This window comes from Mirounga angustirostris, unplaced genomic scaffold (genome assembly GCF_029215605.1).
Source record: "Mirounga angustirostris isolate CCGP_5_RB_7025 unplaced genomic scaffold, mMirAng1.0.hap1 SCAF_8, whole genome shotgun sequence".
Lineage (NCBI taxonomy): Eukaryota > Metazoa > Chordata > Mammalia > Carnivora > Phocidae > Mirounga > Mirounga angustirostris.
The window spans coordinates 7840354-7862968 of record NW_026991716.1 but is presented as its reverse complement, the minus strand read 5'-3'; the positions used below and the strand labels follow the sequence as shown (position 1 = coordinate 7862968).

The window sequence follows — 22615 nt, the reverse complement described above, 5'->3', positions numbered from 1 at the left end:
CCATGCTGTTTATTTCTGATACACATCCTGACACTTTTAATGCAAATAAATGCAAATGTGATGATGTATTCTGGATTTCTCCCTTTGGCCCCAGTGGTAGCCTACTGTATGTGTTTTGTAGCATCTTTTCTTTGGGCAGCTGTCCTGGTGACCTCTCTGTATTAGGCTTTAGAGGTTATTCATTCTGTTTCTTTTTTGTGTGGAGGTATATCTCAGTCTCGGTTCCGAAAATACTGAAACATCTTCCGTCAGTCACCTTGTGCTATTGAAAATAATTCTGCAGTGGGTGACCTTGCTCAGTGCAAGTATGTTTGTGACTAGGCTAAATCCTTAGAGGTAGGACTTCTTGGTCAGAGGATGCACAGTTGCCATTTCAGGAGTGCGTAGGTGCTGTTGTAGTTGCCTACTTCCTCACAGCTGCACCAGCACAGTGGGTTAACAAGCTTTTGGGGTTTTGACACTCTAGTAAGTGAAACATGGTATAGTTGTGTTGTTTTTTTTTTCCCCCTTAGTGCAGTTTTAATTTTCACTTATTTTAAGAATGGGATTGACCATCTTTTTGTATGTCAAGAGCCACATGTGTTTCTTATTTGTGTGAACTCTGAGGTTCATATTCTCTGCCCATTTTTTTTTTTCTATTAGATTTTGGTCTTCTTAATTTTTGACTTTTACTCATTATTAGGCCTGAGGGCCTAAAAGCTCTGGGTGGCAGGAACGGCAGCGTGCAGGATGGGCATGACAGGCAGGGGTTTTGGAGAGAGGGGTGGTGACCAGATCGTGAAGTGCCCTTACGAGTCCATTTGGTTTGTATATTGGCTCCTAGTTTATAAACATATTTAACATGTAGAAATAGGTATCCTGTTAGGGATTCCTCAGATGGAGTGACTTCTGAGCTAATTATGTGTCAGGATCAACAGAGCAATTTAATTTGGAATGAGGATGGGGTATATTAGCAGTGTTCTTTTCTACATAGTAAGTAAAAGGTCTGTCTTGTACTCGGATTTTGATTATGGCCAGCCCTACTTAGCTATGTAATTAATTTTCAGTAGTTATTGGTAGACTTTGCCAGCCATTATTTCTCATTTAAAAGAAAAAAAGATGTTCTTTCCCTTCATAAACTAAACAGTTCAGGCTGACCCTTGGCTTCATCTTATTTCTGTGAAGCACTCAGCAGGACTGTTTTAAAAGAACAAACTTATACAAGTAAAATCTCTAGGAATAAGTGCTTCCCCATAGGAGCTCCTATGTTCTGCTTCACTAAAACACACCGAACAATCATCAACACTCTATAGTGGAGAGTCAGTTCTTGCCCTGAGTGTTTCAGGCTGGGAACTGGAGATAGTCATCTCTTTCATTTCTCCTCTTCTTCTCCCTTCTTCTCCCCTACTCCTTCCTCCTTTTCCTTCTCGTTTTATTCTTCCCATCCTCCTACTCCAACCGTAGCTAGCTAAAGGCAGAATACTTTCTCATGGATATAGTTTTTAAAGCTTTTATTTATTTATTTGAGAGAGAGAGAGCACATGAGTCCAGGGCAGGGGAGGGAAGGAGGGACAAAGGGAGAGGGAGCCCAATGCGGGGCTGGATCCCAGGACCCAGAGATCATGACCTGAGCCAAAGGCAGACGCTTACTGACTGAGCCACCCAGGCATCCCTCATGCATCATTTTAATTGCTTTTGTAAAACAGATTTTGAAAACATGGTTACTCCATTCTGTGCATTACACATTCGCTATGGAGAACAACGAATGGGATGCAGAAGAAAAAAATTAACCCATTGACCAGAACTTTTATTTTGCCTTTTATTGGTTTTAAGAAATTATTTTTAAACGTGCGCCTTAATGGTGCTTTGAAATTCTCTTACTAAAGCATACTGTATTCTCTGACTTTGTAGTAGGCATCCACTGATTTGTATCACATAAATAAACTCCCTGGGCATGATTAAGCATAATGGACATTTAAACTGTTTGGACTTGTCTTCCAGAGTTCCGTGGTAAAGAGACTCCCTCAAAATGCTTGTGAGGTTTAAAACAATCAACATTTTTCCTCTTCATTTTGTTCTTAGTGATTTTTTTTTTTTGTATCAGCTTAACTGCCTTATTTAAATCCACGAATAGGCTCCTCTCCCTGTTGTATGCTGCTCCTCTAGGTGCCTTTGCAATGGAACAGTTATGTAAGATAAACGTGCTCTGAGTAGTGTTGGTATGAACCATGGCCATCTCTTCTGTAATGTGGCCATTATGCGCAAGCCTTCAGGGTGAAGGGAAGATTGGTTGCTGTGAGAGTCAGCCGGTACTTTGGAGTAATGATCCTGTGCTCATTATTAATTCTCTCTTTATTTGCATGTCTCCCACGGATTATAGAAGGCCAAGAGCTGACATGTTCAAGATCTTGGAAATTTTGGAAATAGCCAAACAGTTCCTTTTGAAGCCTGATTATTAGTCGTCTTAGCAATATCATGAGGCAACCTCAAGGCCATGTAATACTTCTTTATTTTGTTTTTAGATATTGTCTGTATTATTTTTGATCAGGAGGCAAAGAGCCACTAATGAGACATTCTAATTTCCTTAAGTTTATAGTCTCTGGAGTCAGTTTGTCTGGATTTCTAATCCTGGGCGCCCCCCACCCCCCGCCCCTTGCTGTGTTGATTTTAGGCAAGTTACTTTTCCTTTCTAAGTCTTAGATTCCCTGTCTAAAATTAGAGTAAAAATGAACCTACCTCAAATTGGGAAGATTAAGTGGGGAAAAAAGTGAATATGATATGCTTGGCTCATTGCTGGATGCGTGGTATGTACTCAGTAATGCTGGCTATTGTCATTATTGCTGATCAGATTTTTATTACTTTAGATTTAAAAGCAGTTTTTCTTGTGTATATAAAGAAATAATTTGGAAAGTAATACATTTTGATTAAAACAAATAGTAGTTTGTTTTTCTCTCTTCACACTCAGAGTAGGTGGTGTGCCAATGACCATCATTTTCTTGGTTCAGCGAGTACAAAAGCTTTTAGCAGTGGAGAAAGAAGTCCCTCAGAAAATGTATATCAGATCACTGTTTTCATGATGGATCTCAGCAGGGAAATAGCTTTTTATATTCTCACCTTAAAATGAAAGAACACTATTGATTCTAAGCTCTCTGGAAAAGGAAACTTAAAAAAAATTAAAAAGGTTTGGTCAAAAGCAATACATACTTTAAGAAATTCAAGCAATACAGATGGATATAAATGAAATATTAACGTGCCCCTTCTCAGGATTACACTTTATCCAGTTATAAAAGTAATGCCCATGCAAGTTTGAAGAGAGAAAAAAGAAAGAATATAAAAGGGGCACATGAACGGCCAAGGGCATCTGACTCCCAAGGGCAAACACCTCAGTGTCATGTATATGCTTCCAGAAGTTTCTTTACTTAGAATGGAATTTCCCTTTGTAAAAAACAAATACAAGATCTCCTGTCTTTACCTTGCTTTCTTTTACCTGATGATTTAACAACGATTATTATAAATCAGCATTTACAGATTTATCTTGCTTTTTGGACAGCTCAGTGATATTTTAGCAGTAGTCTCATAATTTATTTAAATGTTTTTCATATAATGGATATGTAGGCTTTCTGGATTTTTTGCTTTGTCAGTAGTGTTCACTGAGATTTTAAAAATTGATCATTGGTCTCTGTATATGTGTGTCTATATATGTGTGTGCCTATATGTGTGTCTCTAAATATGCATGTGTGTGGAACAAGCAGGTGTTAGAGAAATTCTGATGCACATTTAAATTTTTGAGAGCTCTTTCCACATTGGCATTCCAAAGTGTTTTGTGAGTGTAGACTGCCATCAGCAAAGTTACCAGTTTCTCCATTCCTTTACTAGCACTGGATAATATCATACCTTTTAATATTTTCCAATGTGATATGAGAATATAAGATTTTATTTCATTTTGCATTTAAAAATTGAGTGAGATCAATGTATATCAGGATCAATCCCTAACAGATCAAAGATCTACAGTAAAATCATATGTGTATTAGGAGAAAACATTGGTAAACTCCTAGTAATCTGGGTATAGAGGAAACTTGCTAATTATGACTCAAAATCCAGAAGCAATAAGAGAATACGTTGATGAATTTGATATCCTAGAAATAAAAATACATGAAGAAAGTCTATAAAAAAAGTAAAATGACAAACTGGAAAAAAATGTAATCTATCATAGACAAAGAATTAATATTCCCTTTGTGTGTGTGTGTGTATTTGTATTTATTAGTAATTAAAACTTGAGATAAAAATGACTGTTTGACCCGAGGGAAAAAAAATGAGCAAAAGATGTGAACAAATGGAAAACATTTAAAAAAAATTGCAAATAACCCTTAAATATATGAAACGATGTTCAACTCATTCATAGTAAGAGATGTGCGTATTAAAACTTCCCTGGATCCAGTTTCTGAGCAGATTGGCGTAAGTACAGAGGTTTGATAACTTCACAGGCAGTCTCGGGCATTGCTCACAGAAGTGCAGGGTGGTACACCCTTTTAGAGAGGGATTTGAAAGGGTAACAGAATGACATACGGATTTACCCCTTGACAACAATCCCACCTTTTTGGACTTGATTCCAAAGGTAATCTTGGAAAAATACAAAATGATGTATGCACAGGACTATGCATTATAGCACTGCTTATCATAGTGGAAGCCTGAAAATAGTCCAGTCTTGGTGCCCAGATGCCATCTGGCTGGTCCAAAGTTTGTTCCCTTCCAGATCAGTCCTGGTGTCCCAGGTGTGACACTGGCAGTATTTGGCTGACATGCAGATGATTTTCAGCTGCATATTGGGGTTTATCTGTGCTGGAGGCCGCACCCAAGAAAGGTAGAAATCTTTCTGGGATCCTCTTCAGGCCTCCAAGCCGGGCATTGCTTGGTTCATTCTAGCCTCTCCCTTGCTTGGTTCATTCTAGCCCCTCTGCCTTGTGCTTCTTTCTTAACTGCTATTCTCTGAGTGCTTCTCTTCCAGCGTCAGGAGAACCTGACGTGAGTGCTCTGATTAAAGCAAGACCATAAGGTGTTAACTTTCTCTTTGCAGATATTTAATCTGATAGCCAAGTCATCCACTAGTGGTAGTATGCTTGAACATTTATTCAATTTTGGGTGATGGGGTCCTGGAAAGGCAGGTCTTGTGGTATTTCTTGATTGTTCTAGATGCTAGACACGCTAAACTAGCTTATTCCTGTTTCAGATGCCATCCACTCCTACCTTGTTAATGTTAATATTTGAGGTTGGGATGTACCTTAAAATTAATAAGAACGTGATGCAGTTTTCTACCCCATCTTGAAGAGCTGTTACTAAGTCGATAGTGTTTCTGATAGGTGTCGGCATCTTAAAACCAAGAAAATGTGTTTGTAAGGGGGCAAAACAATAAAGAGTTTGCATTCTTTATTGGCAAATAGCCATATACGGTTCCTCCTCTCTCCCCTTTTGTAGTGTTTGCTTTCTGTGTTACTTAGTAAAACAAGGCCTGTGAGTGATTGTGGGTTGGCACAGAGATGCAGATAATTCTTTTTTTTTTTATTCTTATGTTAATCCCCATACATTACATCATTATTTTTAGATGAAGTGTTCCATGATTCATTGTTTGTGCATAACACCCAGTGCTCCATGCAGAATGTGCCCTCCTCAATACCCACCACCAGGCTAACCCATCCTCCCACCCCCCTCCCCTCCAGAACCCTCAGTTTGTTTTTCAGAGTCCATCGTCTCCCATGGCTCGTCTACCCCTCCGATTTCCCCTGCTTCATTCTTCCCCTCCCGCTACCTTCTTCTTCTTTTTTTTTTCTTAACATATATTGCATTATTTGTTTCAGAGGTACAGATCTGAGACTCAACAGTCTTGCACAATTCACAGCGCTTACCAGAGCACATACCCTCCCCAGTGTCTATCACCCAGTCACCCCATCCCTCCCACCCCACCCCCCACTCCAGCAACCCTCAGTTTGTTTCCTGCAATTAAGAATTCCTCATATCAGTGAGATCATATGATACATGTCTTTCTGTTTGACTTATTTCGCTCAACATAATACCCTCCAGTTCCATCCCGGTCATTGCAAATGGCAAGATCCCATTCCTTTTGATGGCTGCATAATATTCCATTGTATATATATACCACATCTTCTTTATCCATTCATCTGTCGATGGACATCTGGGCTCTTTCCACAGTTTGGCTATTGTGGACATTGCAGATGCAGATAATTCTTGAACTTTTAGCATGTAACTTAATTTTTATTCCTTTTTCAAATACTTTTTTCTCTGGATTTCTGTAACACCATGTTTTCTAATTTTTTTATCCTCTTTATGTGCTGCTCTTTTCCCATCTTACCTTCTCTTCTAGATCTTTGAATGTCCCAGTGTCTTCTACTGCTTTCTCTGTCCTATTTTTTTTCTCCTGTAATCCCTCGTTAGGTGAGCTCATCCATTTCCATATATTCAGATATCTTCTGTAGGGTTTTGATCCTCCCATTTGTATATTCAGCCAGAAAGAATCCCCTGAGCTTCAGTTTATTTTATACCAGTAGCCAATCAGTATTTCTAGTTGGATATTTAATAGGGATCTCAGACAAAGCATGGGCCCCCCCAAAAGCCCTGTTGATTCTCTTGTCCCCAAATCTGTTTCTTTCCAAACCTTCCTCATTTCAGTAAACAGCACCATAAACAAACTGAGGCTCAGGCCCAGATTCCTTCCACGTGCTTCCTACTTGATTCCTTCTTGCACCGTTCCTATCTAATCTATCAGTGAATTCTCTTGATTCTGCCTCCAAAATAGGCCCACATTTGCTTTCTTTTTTTTTAAATATTTTATTTATTTATTTATTTGAGAGAGAATGAGAGAGAGAGAGCACATGAGAGGGGGGAGGGTCAGAGGGAGAAGCAGACTCCCCGCCGAGCAGGGAGCCCGATGCGGAACTCGATCCCGGGACTCCAGGATCATGACCTGAGCCGAAGGCAGTCGCTTAACCGACTGAGCCACCCAGGCGCCCAATGAAACTTTATTTATTATTTTTTTATAAAGATTTTATTTATTAGACAGAGAGAGAATGAGAGAGAGCGAGCACATGAGAGTGGGGAGGGTCAGAGGGAGAAGCAGGCTTCCCGCCGAGCAGGGAGCCCGATGCGGGACTCGATCCTGGGACTCCAGGATCACGACCCCAGCCGAAGGCAGCCGCTCAACCGACTGAGCCGCCCAGGCGCCCCCCCCATTTGCCTTCTTGCTTTTGCCATTGCTGTGACCCCAGTGCAGCTCACCATGCTCTTCCACATATTCCTACTTAGACCAGCTCATCAGCTTCCGTCTGGTTTTCCTGTCTTTACTTTTTCCCCATCTATAGTCTTCATGGCATTTCTAGAATGGGCTTTCCGAAGTAGAAATTAGCTGTTTGAAACCCAGTGGTGACTTCCTGTAATTTTTACAGTACAGTGTGAAGTTCTTAACTTGCCAAATACTCTGGTTGCTGCTTGCCTCTCCGACCTTTCTATCCCCACTTTCCCTGTGTCCAGTCTCTCTGGTCCTAGAACACAACAAGCTCGCTCTTATTTCATGGCCTTTATACTTGCGGGATTTTCTTCTTGAAGTGCTCTTTCTTCTGGTCTTTGCATGGTCTTTTATTACTGGAGTCTCAACTCAGATTTGAACTCCTAAGTGAGACCTATTTTGACCTAATTATTCTTTGTCCATTATGCTCTCTTATCATCTTTTTTTTTTTTTTAAAGATTTTATTTATTTATTTGAGACAGAGAGAATGAGAGAGAGAGAGCACATGAGAGGGGGGAGGGTCAGAGGGAGAAGCAGGCTCCCTGCCGAGCAGGGAGCCCGATGCGGGACTCGGTCCAGGGACTCCAGGATCATGACCTGAGCCGAAGGCAGTCGTTTAACCAACTGAGCCACCCACGCGCCCCATGCTCTCTTATCATCTTAATAGCATTGACCAGTATCTGAAATTACCTTGTTTTCTGTGTTTTTTTTTTTTTTTAAGATTTATTTATTTATTTATTTATTTATTTATTTATTTATTTGAGAGAGAGAGAGAATGAGAGAGAACACATGAGAGGGGGGAGGGTCAGAGGGAGAAGCAGACTCCCTGCCGAGCAGGGAGCCCGATGCGGGACTTGATCCAGGGACTCCAGGATCATGACCTGAGCCGAAGGCAGTTGCTTAACCAACTGAGCCACCTAGGCGCCCCTGTGGTTTGTTTTTATCAGACTTCCTCCTCACGACTTAAACTACCTTGAGGGTAGAAACTCTTCCCACAGCCATATCCCCTGTGCCTGGAATAGAGAGCCTGGTGCATAGTAAATCCTCATTGTGTGATGATGGTTTACTGACTGATTTATGCTTATAAATAGTATTTATGTATGTTTTGACAATATTAAGATGTACCAACACAAAATTGAGTTTGGAAATAATTGGATAAGAAACTCTTGTGTTCATTGGAAGGGGCATTTCTCTTTTGAGGGGTGGTCAGAAAGTTGTGTAATTTTGTAGGCATCTTGGTATATTCATTGGATTCCTACTGATTGCAGTTAGATCACCAAGCATAGTATTCACTTTATTTTGAAAGTCTGTACATTCCAACATGGACAGCATTTCAGACAAAGTAGAATAATTGCCTTATTTATTGCTGGAATTCTCCTTGAGAGGGCTTTTGTTGTAGTATGTATGGTAAGCATTGTCTTTACCCTTAGCGGTGGCTGGATTGAGTAGAAGAATGTGCCAGGACACAAAGCTGGCATCTGGCACAGATCGTTCTGTCTTTAGGTTTTGTTGGTTTATTTATTTTTTTTAATTTTAATTTTTTAACTAATTTATTTATTTTAGAGAGAGAGAGAGCGCATACATGTGTGTGCAGGGAGAGGGGCAGAAGGGGAGAGAGCATCTCAAGCAGATTCCATGCTGAGCATGGAGCCTGACGTGGGGCTCAATCTCATGACCCTGAGATCACGAACTGAGCCGAAACCAAGAGTTGGCCACTTAACTGACGGAGCTATCCAGGCACTCCTATCTATCTATCTTTCTATCTATCTGTCTGTCTATCTATCTATCTATCTATCTATCTATCTATCTATCTATCTATCTATCTATTTTAAGATTTTATTTATTTTGAAGAAAGACACAGCGAGAGAGGGAACACAAGCAGGGGGAGTGGGAGAGGGAGAAGCAGGCTTCCCGCGGAGCAGGGAGCCCGATGTGGGGCTCGATCCCAGGACCCTGGGATCATGACCTGAGTTGAAGGCAGATGCTTAACAACTGAGCCACCCAGGTGCCCCCCTATTTGTTTATTTTAAATAAATGCCGAGTCTTTATTTTTTTTATCATTTTTTTAAATCACACATCCATGACTTTTTCTTATCTGTGCAATACATTGCTCATAGTTTAGCTTTGTCTTTCAAAATTCAGCATTCACTCAGTACATATTTAATGGATATCTATCAGGTACCAGGTGCCATACGTAGTAGTGCTGGGCATATAACTGTGAGCAAGATAAAATCTCATCCCTAAGTATTTGTTTACCTTGTTTAGTGTGCCAGGGTATTTGAATGTTTATTCTGTGCCCATCAATGTGTTAGGCCCTGGACATTCAGAGGGCAGCAGATAAAAATGTTGTCTTCAGTATCTCTTAAATAGTAATAAAGACAGGTTGGAAAAAGGAGTTATTTTAATACAGAATATAAAGAGCTAGAATGGTCGATGCCCAGTCTGCCATGGAGGCAGCTACAGACCTCAGGCTGCAGCTGAAGGATGAGTAGGAGTGAGCCAGGTGGATAGGAAACAAAGATATGCTAGCCGGATAGAGTAGTGTAGGCCTTAGGAATTCCAGGTGGTTTGGTGTGGCTGGAGGGACAGATGAATGTAGGGAGAAATTAATATTAAAGTGGGGGAGGTGGCTGGATCTGGAAAGGCCTCGAATACCACTGGAAATCATCATCAGAAGAGGAATGTCTTCAGGTGGCATTGTGGAGAATAATTGGGAGGGAGCTAAGGGAGGTATGTAAGTACCCATCATTTCTGAGTTTGAGCAGGGAAGTGACATAACCAGATTTCTTTTTTTTTTTTTAATTTTATTTATTTATTTATTAGAGAGCAAGCAAGAGAGAAACAGCATGAAAGGGGAGAAGGTCAGAGGGAGAAGCAGGCTACCCGCTGAGCCGGGAGCCCGATGTGGGACTCGATCCCAGGATCCCGGGATCATGACTTGAGCCAAAGGCAGTCGCTCAACCAACCGAGCCACCCAGGTGCCCCCATAACCAGATTTCTTAAGTGAAAGATCACTCTGGCTTTTGGGAGGGCAAATAGACCATGGGGTGTGGGTGGGGGACAGGAATGGAAGGAGTGAGACCGGTTAGGAGGGATAAATAGTAATAGGCACTTTCCCTTTAATCGATTCAAGAATTTTTTGTTCTTGTTCTTGTCTCTATAAAAATATTTCATCATTTTTATAATCAAATGTTTGGGAAAAAAGTTTTTTGCCAGTTTACCGGAAGCTTTGATGGGCTCGCATCCGTTTGGCGTAATGCTCTCCCTTGAAGCTCACAGACGTCTGTTTGTCCTCCTGGTTCTTCATGTCAGTGTACCTTAGCCTCTGTTACTACGTTAGTGTACATGGAAGGTGCTGCAGTTGTCAGTTTTGGTGTTCTTTCATTGTGGCAGTCCTGGTTTAATGAGTGCGTCCTGTTGGGCGACAAGGTGGTTGGAATAGCAGTAAACACTTCAGTCATTTACAAATTCCTTTCATAAACTGGATGGGTTTGGGTTATTGGTTGCATTCCCAGTGAGTTTATCACAGTATGGTCGTCCCTCTCCCTTATCTGCGGTTTCAGTTACCCGCGGTCAGCCAGAGCCCAGAAGTAGATGACCCTCCTTGGGACGTATTGTTCGAAGGTCATGTAGTAGCCTACCGCTGCGTCCCAGTGCCTGTGTGTTCCCCTCACCTCATCTCCTCACGTAGGCATTTTATCATCTCACATCATCCCAAGAAGAGGGGTGAGCGTAGTACAGAGAGACCTGTTCACATAAGTTTTTTTTACAGTATGTGGTTATAATTGTTCTATTTTATTATTAGTTACTGTTATTTTCTTACTGTGCCTAATTTATAAATGAAACTTTATCACAGATACTGTATGTGTAGGAAAAACTATAGCATCTATCGGGTTCAGGATTATCTGGTTTCAGGCATCCCCTGGGGGTCTTGGAATGTGTCCCTGCAGATGGGGGGGGACTGCATACAGAACAATATTTGATCAAATTGGTGAGAGGAATGAAAGGCTTACTTTGAGGTAAATCATTAACTTTTTCAGGGAAGACAAATTATATTTTTAATAACGTCTTAAGCTGCAGAATATTCAGTATCTGATAATATCTATGCCTGAAACCTGTTGACACAGTCCAAAAGGGGGCAACGAATTTGCATATTCAGAAGGAAAATTAGGCCAGTTCCACTTTAGCTTTTGGAAGTTTTAAAATATTCTCAAGTATTGAAAATAAAGGAAGAAAATGCTTATTTTCTTTATATTTTAAATGAAAAGATACAGTGCAGGTTATACATTTTTATATTTATTTCTCACATATATTTCCATATGCTATTTAGCAGTTACCGCATGTCAGGCAGGTATGGGTTTACTTGACTGCCCACTGCTTCTGTCTGTGTCGGAGTAGGCTCGTGGGTACTTTGGAATGATTGAATGTGAGACTGAAATTTCTTTTTTATATTTGTTTTTTTAATAGAAAATGCATCAGACGCCGATTTATGGCTCCTGAATAGTTGTACCGTTAAAAACCCAGCTGAAGACCACTTTAGAAACTCAATTAAGTAAGTGGAAGTTGCTTTTTCTTTTTCTTTCTTTCTTTCTTTCTTTCTTTCTTTCTTTCTTTCTTTCTTTCTTTCTTTCTTTCTTTCTTTCTTTCTTTCTTTTTCTTTTTTTATAAGTGAACTTAAGAAGTTCAGGAAATCCACTTTTAAAAAATTCCCTAATAATATAAATATTTAGTATGTATCAAAAAGAGTAGGAGTTGGACTTGTAAGATTATACTGTTTTGACTTTATCTGATAAAGAATGAAACTTTACTGTGGACTTTTTGGATAGGTGATTTGACTTTCTGTGAGGTTAGCTAATTAAAGGTGATGTGAATATTTGTTGAGTATCAACCACGTCCTCTTTTCAGGGAATCCAGTCCACATTTTTTGTACTGATTTGAAACAGTCCTTCCCTCTTTTCTCTCTTCTGCCCATTAGCAGTATGCTTGATGCTAATAATGCCCGGCCTCCAAGGGAATCACAGTTCATAGGAGAAATGCATATGAATCCTTGCTTCTTACTGTGTTCCCTCAGGTTCAAGTGAAAGAAGTGTCCTTTTTCACGTGTGCTCTAAATCTTCTCCCACTCACCTTCTCAGAAACCTCGCTTTATAAATTATGTCCTCATTTTCCTGTGTTTCCAACCTCTCTTAACCCCATGGATGCCTTCTCCTGGTTACTGAAACCTGCTCTAGGGCCCCCAGTTAGCTGTTGTCCTGTTTTCCTTCTCGCCTTCCCAGCCGGACTCCTCCTCACTTCACACTCAAGCTCAGCGCCCATGGCTTTTATCATGAAATACATCAAACCAGATATATCAAAAGTTTATGAAACTTACACAGTTTCCATAACAATAATAAACTTAATGCCTGTATATCTACTACCCAGCCTAAGAAATATAACATTGCCAAGACTTTAGAAACCACCATGAGTCCCTGTTTGAATCATATCCCCGCGAAGTCATCTTTACCTTGATTTTCGTGCGTCGTTCCCTAACTTTTATTAGTAAGTTTATCATTTATGAAGAGTATCTCTAAACAATGTGTGGTTTAGTTTTGCCCTGTTTTGGACTTTGTTTATTGAACTTCATGCTCTGTGTGTTCTGAGGTTTGCTTCTTTTCCTCCTTAGGATTTTAGATTTATCCTTTGATGGATATAAAATAAATGGCCATTCTTACATTTCACTGAATGAATTTGTCACCATTTACTCACCTTACACTGATAAGAGTTTTCCCAGCGTTTTGCTTTTATGAACACTGCTGCTGTGAATATTTTGAATGTGTTTTCCGGTGTGCATGTGCAAGAGTTATTTTAGGATATGTACCTAGGAGTTGAATTATTGGATCACAGGTGTGTGTGTGTTCAGACTTTAGTAATGTCAACCTCTTTTTCCTGAATGGGGCATACCAATGTTCACTCTGAGCAGTAAGGGATGTGTGTAGTTGTTCTGCATTCTTGCCAATTCTTCATATAGTCAGATTTTTAAATTTTTGCCAATCTTGTGGTACAGATGACATCTCACTGTGGTTTTAATTTGCATTTCCATGATTCCTAATGATGTTGAGCATCTTTTTATATGTTTATTGGCCATTTGGATTTATCATTTTTGTGAAACAGCTTTTTAAATATTTTTTCCTGTTGAGTTGTCTTTTTATTATTTGTGGGATTATATTATATGTATTCTGTCTACTAATCTTTCCATGTTATACAGGCTGCAAACATCAGTTGTGGCTTATCTTTTCACTTTCTTTAATGGTATCTTACGATGAAGAGAAATGCTGGGTTAAAATTTATTTTTTTCTTTTGGGTCTGTGCTCTTACTATTTAAGATGTCTTTCTTTATCTTGAATTTAAGATATTCTCCAGTATTGTCTTCTAAATGTCTCATGGTTTTTACTTCTTATATTTAAGTTTATAATCCGTCTGGAGTTAATTTTTGTGATGTGGTATCTGGAAGGAGGTCCAATTTTATTCTATTTCCATGTAATCACTGAATTTTTTCAGTATCATTTCTTGTTTCTTAAAAATCCATTCTTTTTCCTTTTGTCTGTATATTACCCACTCTGTCATGCTGAGTGTCCGTGGATGTTTGGGTCTGTCCCTGGGCTCTTTCTGTGGTTCCATTGACCTCTTTCTTTATTCTGGCATGATTCTACACAGTTAGTGAATTATATAGATACATATTAAGTCAAAATATTTGTTAATATCAAGAGTGTCTTGGCTTTTCTTGGTCCTTTGTCCTTCCATATAAATTTAATATCAGGCTCCGAGTTCCACAAGGAGAATATCGTTGTGATTCTGGTTGTGATTAGAGCAAATATCTTGATGACTTTGAGGGGAGAATTGGCATCTTTCTACATTTTGAGTCTTCCAGTTCATGAATAAGGTATTTAGGTCTTCTTTGACCCTCCATGAGTATATAATTTCTTCGTACAGCATCTGTACATGTTTCAGATCTTTTCTCCTAATAATGCAGGGACAGCTGCATTATTCCAGTACCATTTATTATTATTGTTATTTTTAAATCTGTCCTTTCTCCTTTTACCTGTGCAGTACTTTTTTTTTTTTATTGTTATACTACTCTACAAAGTAATTTAAAAGAAATACTCATTTTCTAGCTGTGTTTGCTCCCTTGGTCTCTCAGGATTAATTCCCACAGCAGTGCGAAGGATGGCTGGGCGCAAGGAAGAGTATAGCTCAGGACCCATGTCAGGCAAGAGTCGTAGTAGCTGAGGAGTTGTTGGCCTCATTTCATGTGGAGGCGCTTGGATTTGGAAGGAAGGAGTCGACTTAAGGAGGAAGAATTCTTTATATTTTCAACATTGTCGAGTATGACTCTGAGACCCCTGGCTTGAATGCGGTGGGGAATGCCCAACAGGGAGTTCACTCGGAGGGAAGACGTGTTTTGGTTTTGAACAGTTCGTTATTTGAAGTCACAGCTAAATACTCTGATAAAGTGATGATCCTATTTGATCCTTATCAAGCACCTTCTGTGTGCTGGGCACTGTCCGAAATGCTTTACTTCAATTGGGTATATCACCCAGCTTAATTCTTGCAGTCTGTCACTGAGTTGTAGGTTACGGTTTATTCTGCTTATACAGATGAAGCGTCTGTTTTCCAGAGGAAGTTCTCTAAGGCTGTTCAGTTCATAAATGGTGGAGTGGGGACTTTAACCTAGACTGTCAGACCAGAGTCACTGTGTTTAACCCTTTTATTCCTGTGCTTCCCAGGTAAAGCCGTCAGGTAAGCAGTTATCAGAGATCAGGACTAAGAGATAGGGAGTTCATATTTTTTTGCATAGAAGTGATAGTTGAATGTGATGGCATCCTCAAGTCAGAAACTACAGAAGGAACAGAGAAGAGTTCTTACTGGCCCTGTGGTGGGAAGCAGAAGGGGTGGAGGTGATGTGGGGTGGGCACAGGGGAGTGGAGTCGTGGTCAGGAGGAAGAGGACGAGGACGAGGAGGAGGAGGACGACGAGGAGGAGTTGTTACAGCGAGCCGAAAATGATGATTACCAGATGCTGCTCATTTCCAAAGAATGCTTTTCATTTTATGAGAAGTCTGTCATGTCCCCAGGTTATCTACTCTTTCCCTCGGGGAAAGGTAAATAAGATGTAAAGATATTTTCGTGCTGCTGATACCCCCTGAGTACAGAATCCAGAGAATTTAGTTTCTGTGATTCTCAATTTTGTAATGTAACTGATGGCTGTGCTGCTAGACTGTTTCTAAAAGTTTATTTAAAACTGCAAAGGTAACTTGTGTCAGTGGGTTTTGTTAACTGCATGAACCGTGTAGTGAGTGTGGTTCTCAGTAATGATGCGGTGTTCGAGTGATTAAATTAAGCCATCCCATAAGAAAACTGTCATTTGAGCACTGCAGAGCTGGTGCTTGCAAGCATAGGTTCCCTTAATGCACTCTTCTGCATGATTGAAAGGAAGTGTAAGAACAGTACACAGGTGATTAAATGGTTTTCTTTTCTTTCTATGGTTTTGAAGGCTTTTGGTAATCACAACTAGTTCTTTTTTTTTTTTTTAAGATTTTATTTATTTATTTGACAGAGAAAGACACAGCGAGAGAGGGAACACAAATGGGGAGTGGGAGAGGGAGAAGCAGACCCCCTGCCGAGCAGGGAGCCCGATGCGGGACTCGATCCCGGGACTCCAGGATCATGACCTGAGCCGAAGGCAGTCGCTTAACCAACTGAGCCACCCAGGCGCCCATCACAACTAGTTCTTGTTAACAGGACACCTATGATAGCATTTGATTTGTTTCCAGAGTAAATATAATCTGGCAAAAGACACGATAACAGTTAACACTGAGAAAATGTCAAATTCCAGTGACGTGTGTACATTTAGGGACATTGCCTGATAGAATACCTTCCCTTGTCAAGCATTTCGTTTCATTTCGGTGCCTTCTCCCTTGTCATCACCATCCCCTAACAAAGAAAAAGATGAAGATGGATACTTTGCAAACTCTAGTGTGCCTTACGTCATGCTACATCATTTCCCTTCAGCCTCCTCTCTCACGTATTTCTTTTTAACGAGAGTGAGACAACATTGAAGTTCAAGGAGAGGCTGATGGACTATTTCCCTTCTCCTTGCTCTGCTTCACTTAATCCCTCATGCTCAAATTCAGAGATTCACAAAGATGAGTAGATCTCGCACAAATAATGATGGCTTCACTTTGCCGCTCATTCCTGAGTGTCATCATTTCTGATCTTCTGCTTTTGTGTCTCTTCCGGTGTATTTCTGGTATTTAATAATTGTTTGTCTTTAATTACTATCGCCTCATTTTTCTCTCTTGAGCCACCAGGCAGTCAGGATCTCATTTTAACAGGAATGAAGAAAGACAACTCTAAGGGATTGACTGTCTTTTATGTGATTAATATCATTGATATTACGATTCATGAATCATTGATCTCATTGATTAAGATCCATGCATTGTATAATCCTGACAAGATAGCCATAGACTGATCCGCCCCCAACCAGTGGTGGTGGTCAAACTTTACAATGTATACAATATTGTGGGGAGTGTTATTTAATGTCGGTCAGAGAGAATATTGGTTTAAAGTTATTTGGAAGTCTTCATTTTATAAACTAGTGCTGCTAATAAAATGTTCGGCTTTAAATAATTCCCTAATCTAGGCAAAGTAATGTACCCGATAGGAAAATGGCTGTCTGTATTAATCTGTAGGCTCTACTGCTCTCTTCTAGTTGATCTGATTATGAAGGTTTTTAGTGTTTGTGTTACTAGTATTTAGTATTCAGATTGATAAAAGAGTAGTTTTAGTAGCAAAAATGGAGTTGAGTGATTTTTTGGGGGGAGGGGCTGCCCTTTGCACTTTGAAATCTTAAATGCTGTTGCCTTCACTAATTTTGAAAAAAGTTGCTAATAAGCCCCATATTTTGTGATGGCAGCCTGTTGGATGTATACTCTTTCTTCTTGAGCCTTTGCTAGTTGCCCTGTCCTTGTTTTATTCATTACACCAATTTGATTTAGACAATATGGCCTTTAACTTGAGGGGCTCTTGAATAAATGAAAAAGATCAAAAGTTTCAAAAAAATAAAATTTGCTCTTAATGAGAGTATCAAATAAGAAAACTCCTTTGGTTAATGCTTTATAGAAATGTGGGATCTTTTCTCTGCCACCTAAAGGAGGTCATTCAGAGGCTGGTGAAAATAAACACATCTTGTGTGTTCCATATAAATGACAGAAAGAATAGCCAGCTTGCTTTGATCATGGACTGTCAACCTCTCTTTGACCTTGTGTTTTACTAACCCAGACGGGCAGTGTGGTTTAGCCATACTGATAGTGGATAGACGAGGATCACTAGTTCTTTGAACCACCTTTGCTATGGAAATAAATGGTATTGTTGAAGGGATGGTTTAGACATCTGAGTGAAATTACTTGAAAGAACAATTAGAATAAAAGGAGGAGTGAACAAAGCAGAAAAGTTTGTGTTGAGACAGAGAGTATTTGCTTTGTATAACATCTTTTGTCTATAGGAGAGCTCCTTATATAATGTTTTGTTGACAGAACATAGAAGTTGTTGGACGGTCATTCTTATTATGAAATTATTTTTTTGCTTTATGTAGATTTAACGTGCAGTTCTTCATTGTGATAGTATTGTTTCAACTTGATTTTGTGAAATGTTTTCAAAAAGCTAACTTATGAAGAACAGAGACGTGCTTGGCCTTTCAGTTAGTAATTATCCAGTTTATAAGGAAATAAAAAACTTGACCGATTCTATTGTTAACCTAGATTCACTAGCAATAGGTTATCTTTTTCTTTTTCTAATAAAAGTAATTGGCACGGAAAGAGAAAAGTAACAGTAGGCTTTAGTTTTGGTCTTTTGTAAAACACAGGTCAGATAACACAAGTTGTTCTGTTAAACTTAGTTTTTAATACTGTACATTGTGGATTTTTGTTTTTAACTTAGATGTTTTAATTTTGGTTTTTCTAGTTGTATGAGATGGCTTTGGTTCATTGTCCATTTTAGGTCCTTGCTTAAACTGTTTGTGGCAGCCCCCTGAGTGTCTGTGTGATGTTATCACTCATAGCCTTGTGGCTTCAGTTTTCCCTGCTCACCAGAAAGTTTCCCTCCATACGCAATGTTAGTTCAGAGTTTTGGACCGTTTGACTGCGTATGTGTCATAGACCAGGTGTGGGTCTCTGAACAGTGCTGTGCTGAACATGAGTTTACATTTCCTCCTACCATTTTTTCCCCCATCTCCTTCACTTGTTTAGATACTGTCTGTGTGCTGATTACTTGAACATTTCTGTTTCTGACCCTTCTCTCCTTGTCCAGGATCCAGACCTGTGCATCCCCCTGCTTCCTGGCCTTCTCTGTTCAGATGACTCATGGACACCTGCAGGCGTGCAGAATCCCCGCGCTACATACCTCACCTCTTCCCCAGCTGCTGTGTCCCCTCCTGTTGCCTGTGCTGTTTGCTTGCACTGTCCTCTCCCAGATAGTCTGTGAGTTTTCTTTGACTCCTTTACTTCTGAAATACCTTTTCCTGGGATGCCAGGGTGGCTCAGTTGGTTAAGAGTCTGCCTTTGGCTCAGGTCATGGTCCCAGGGTCCTGGGATCGAATCCTGCATCAGGCTCCTTGCTCGGCGGGGAGCCTGCTTCTCTCTCTGCCTGCCGTTCCCTCTGCTTGTATTCTCTCTCTGACGGATAAATAATAAAATCTTAAAAAAAAAAAAAATAGGGGCGCCTGGGTGGCTCAGTTGGTTAAGTGACTGCCTTCGGCTCAGGTCATGATCCTGGAGTCCCGGGATCGAGTCCCGCATCGGGCTCCCTGCTCGGCAAGGAGTCTGCTTCTCTCTCTGACCCTCCCCCCTCTTGTGCTCTCTCTTTCCCATTCTCTCTCAAATAAATAAATAAAATCTTAAAAAAACAAAAAAACAAAACAAAAAAATAAAATAAAAAAAAATATCTTTTCCTTCCTCCTTTTGAGCCCTCTTCTTTTTTCTTTCCCTCAATGTTACTAGTGTTGTGGTCCTTACGTGGTAATAAATGTTCCTCTTGGAGCTTGCAGTGAACCGCTGTGTTCTCAAGTTTCCTCAGAATGCCACGAACTAGACGCACATCTTCTGACTGTAATCCTTTCTCTCCGTTCCTGTTGTTACTCACATTATCTCTTGCTCTTCATTTCACAGCAGAACTTCGGCTTGTTCTCAGCTGCGTTTCTGGACTAGTCTGTGCTCTGCCCTCCTTCACACCCTGTGCTGGGTCCTTTCCAGCCACGGAGGAAGATAAAATTTCTTAGTGTAACAAGGTCTTTGTCAAAATCTCTTTCTTGCCTTCCTAACTTGTTTTCCTGCCACTCCTTCATAGAATTCTCTTTCTCCCTGACATGATATAATTCTGTGTTTGCTTATAGTCTTCTTTTCCCTGGAATAGGCTCCCCTTTCTCCCAAATGCATGCATGTGTGCACGTGCATGCACTTACACACACACACACCCACACACCCATGTAGTCCTGCCTGGCAACCTGTTCATCTTTTGGAACTCATAACAAAAGTAATATCTGTAAGGTCATCTCCCTTCTAATTCCCACCCTTTACCCCCAAGGTCCACAGAGTTAATCACCCTCTATTCTCTGCTACTTCTTGATCCCATACAAACATCTATTGTTGAATATTACATTTTATTGTTTGTTTACATATTTGGCATTCTACTAGATTGTGAGTCTTGAGGTCAGCTTACTGACCTCAGGAAAATTCTTTTTTATGGAGTTTTTGACCCTCTGACTCTACTATGTAATGATCTTCCTTTTCTTGGGAAACAGAAACATTAATAGACTGCTTGTCAACTCTTCTAAGAATGGTCCCCCAAGGCCCTTGTGAATCCCTTGTCGGAGACAGTCTTTATATTTGCAAAGAGGAGAGACAAAATTCTAATTTTCAGATATCATATTAAAGGACCCTCTTTTTAAGAAATCATGCTCTTTTCTTTTTATGTTTTACTTATAAACTAGGAGGAAACCTGCCCTTTGTCCTAAGTGAGGTAAGAAACTTGTGTTTATCATTGTTACTCTGCATTTTCTTTCTAGAGGGAAGTAGTAAAAGGGGTAAGAAATCTTTTTTTTTCCTTCAAATTTTTATTTAAAGTCCAGTTAGTTAACATTTTATGTAATATTAGTTTCAGGAGTAGAATTTAGTGATTCATTATTTACATACAACACCCAGTGCTCATCACAAGTGCCTTAATCTCCATCACTCATTTAACCCATCCCCCTGCCCACCTCCCTTCCAGCAACCCTTAGTTTGTTCTCTGTAGTTAAGAGTCTATTTTATGGTTTGCTTTTCTCTCCGCTCCCTCCCAAATTCCATAATGAGTGAAATCGTATGGTATTTGTCTTTCTCTGACTTATTTTGCTTAGCGTAATGCACTCTAGCTCCATCCATATCATTGCAAATGGCAAGATTTCATTCTTTTTGATGGCTGAGTAATATTCCATTGTATGTATATACACACACACACACCCCACATCTTCTTTATCCATTCACCAGTTGGTGGACATCTGCGCTCTCTCCATAATTTGGCTACTGTTGATAAGGCTGCTATGAACATCAGGATGTATGGGTCCCTTTGAATCAGTAGTTTTGTATCCTTTGGGTAAATACCTAGTTGTGCAGTTACTGGATCGTAGGGTAGGAATTCTTGTCGCTTCTTGGAGTGGTCACTTGGTCAAGCTGACAGACGTTGAGCTGTGAATGGCAAGACCTTGTTCTCCCTGACAAACTAAGTAAGCTGGGCCAGCTTCAGGACCTTGACCCTTGGCTCAATTGAAGCATCTCATCTTGAGTCAGAGGAGAGGAAAGAAAGGTGTAGATAAAAACCTGGTAGGATTTGGTTGAGTTTGACACACAATTTTAATTACTCAACACAGTTTGTACAGTTAGGTTGAACTGATTCTTCCTCTTTGGGGAAGAGAGTTTGGCATCATTCTGTCTGTGCATCAGCATGTCATTGTGAGTGTATTATTCTATGTTAGGTATATAAATTATATAGCTATGTTAATATCATAGCATTTATTTTACATTTAGTATCAAATTGCTCAGTTTCACTGAGTGAGCAAAAAACATCAGCTAAACCATCAAATTAAAAAAAAAAATCAACATGGCTGTTGCAGGGGAGAAAGCAGAAGCATTGGTAAGGTTAACTTGAGAAAGGGTGTTGTGAAGGAGTCAAACAGTAAGATCTCTGCAGACAGTGATACTGTTGAAGACCACATCTCTCTGGAGAAGTTGCTTAGACGTTAGGTCTTATCATCATACCATGTGGAATTAGTATTGTTCAAGTCTCAAGTCATGGTTGTGTTTAGTCTGTTTTCTCTTGTTGCAGGGACTTTGTATTGTTTTTTTCCGCATCAGCTTGTCTGAGGTTAATAAAGGTGTTGGAGGAACATGCTTTCTGGAAACATAAAAGGAGAGCTCTCTGTTGAAGGGTGAGAGTTGTATAGTTTAGAGCAGATTTTGACTCATTCCTTGTTACAGGCTTTAGGCTGCTTGTTCCCTAACTGAGGAAAGACACAGAGATGAGGGGGGTACGAGAGATTATTATGTCGTGTACCCCAGTAGAAACTTGACTGGAAATAAAGGAGAAGGTGTATTTTGGGGTTGAACTTCTGGTTGACTTAAATAAAACCAGATGAGGGAATGGTTAAATTTACAGTTGAAGGATTAGTAACTTATTTTGCAAATCAGGAACAGAAAAAGCAGTTCAGATGTAGTAAGTCATTTTAAAATGCAAAACTGAGTTTTGTAGTTATCTAAAATCTTTTTGGTGAATAGTATTTTGCATATCTCATGATGACTGTTACATCAACAGTTGCTTTGTTTTTGCCGTTTTAAGCAAGAGAGTAAGTGAAAGAGGTCAGTGTATTGTGTCCTGGCAACAGCTGGCTGATAGCGTTGAATACTTACGTAATTAAATGTACGTGTTGGCCGTTGTCCTAACAACTCTGTAGGTGGAGGCCCCAGAAAGCATGCAGAAACCTGCTTTAGCAGGATTAAAGAAGAAATCAACATAATCGGAGTCTGTGCTCGCAGCCAAGAGTGATTTCCTATTGTTTTGGTTTCAAAGACATTCTACTTATTCTTGGTGTGTGTGTGTTTATACAACAGAGAAAAAGACTCTTGTGTTTTTTTTCCCCCTCCCCTTATTGTATGCTCTAAGTGTAAGAAACATACTCTTTCTTAATTTTTAGTCACTCAGTGGTATTGTTTAATAACTGATAATAAATGAAATAAAAAACCATCCGACCTTTAAACCTATAGAACGTGATTCCAAGATA

General features: G+C 39.9%; 1 protein-coding gene across 6 annotated transcripts in view; it reads left to right on the top strand.

The window, feature by feature from the left end:
* The window catches only part of CDKAL1 (CDK5 regulatory subunit associated protein 1 like 1), a 662439-nt gene that overhangs the window by 94250 nt on the left and 545574 nt on the right, over positions 1-22615 (top strand). For all 6 annotated transcript variants that reach the window (XM_054505708.2, XM_064597101.1, XM_045866302.3 and 3 more), the window contains one exon: positions 11741-11825. In XM_054505708.2, coding sequence (XP_054361683.1) covers positions 11741-11825 — 85 coding nt within the window. The remainder of the gene's footprint in view (positions 1-11740; positions 11826-22615) is intronic.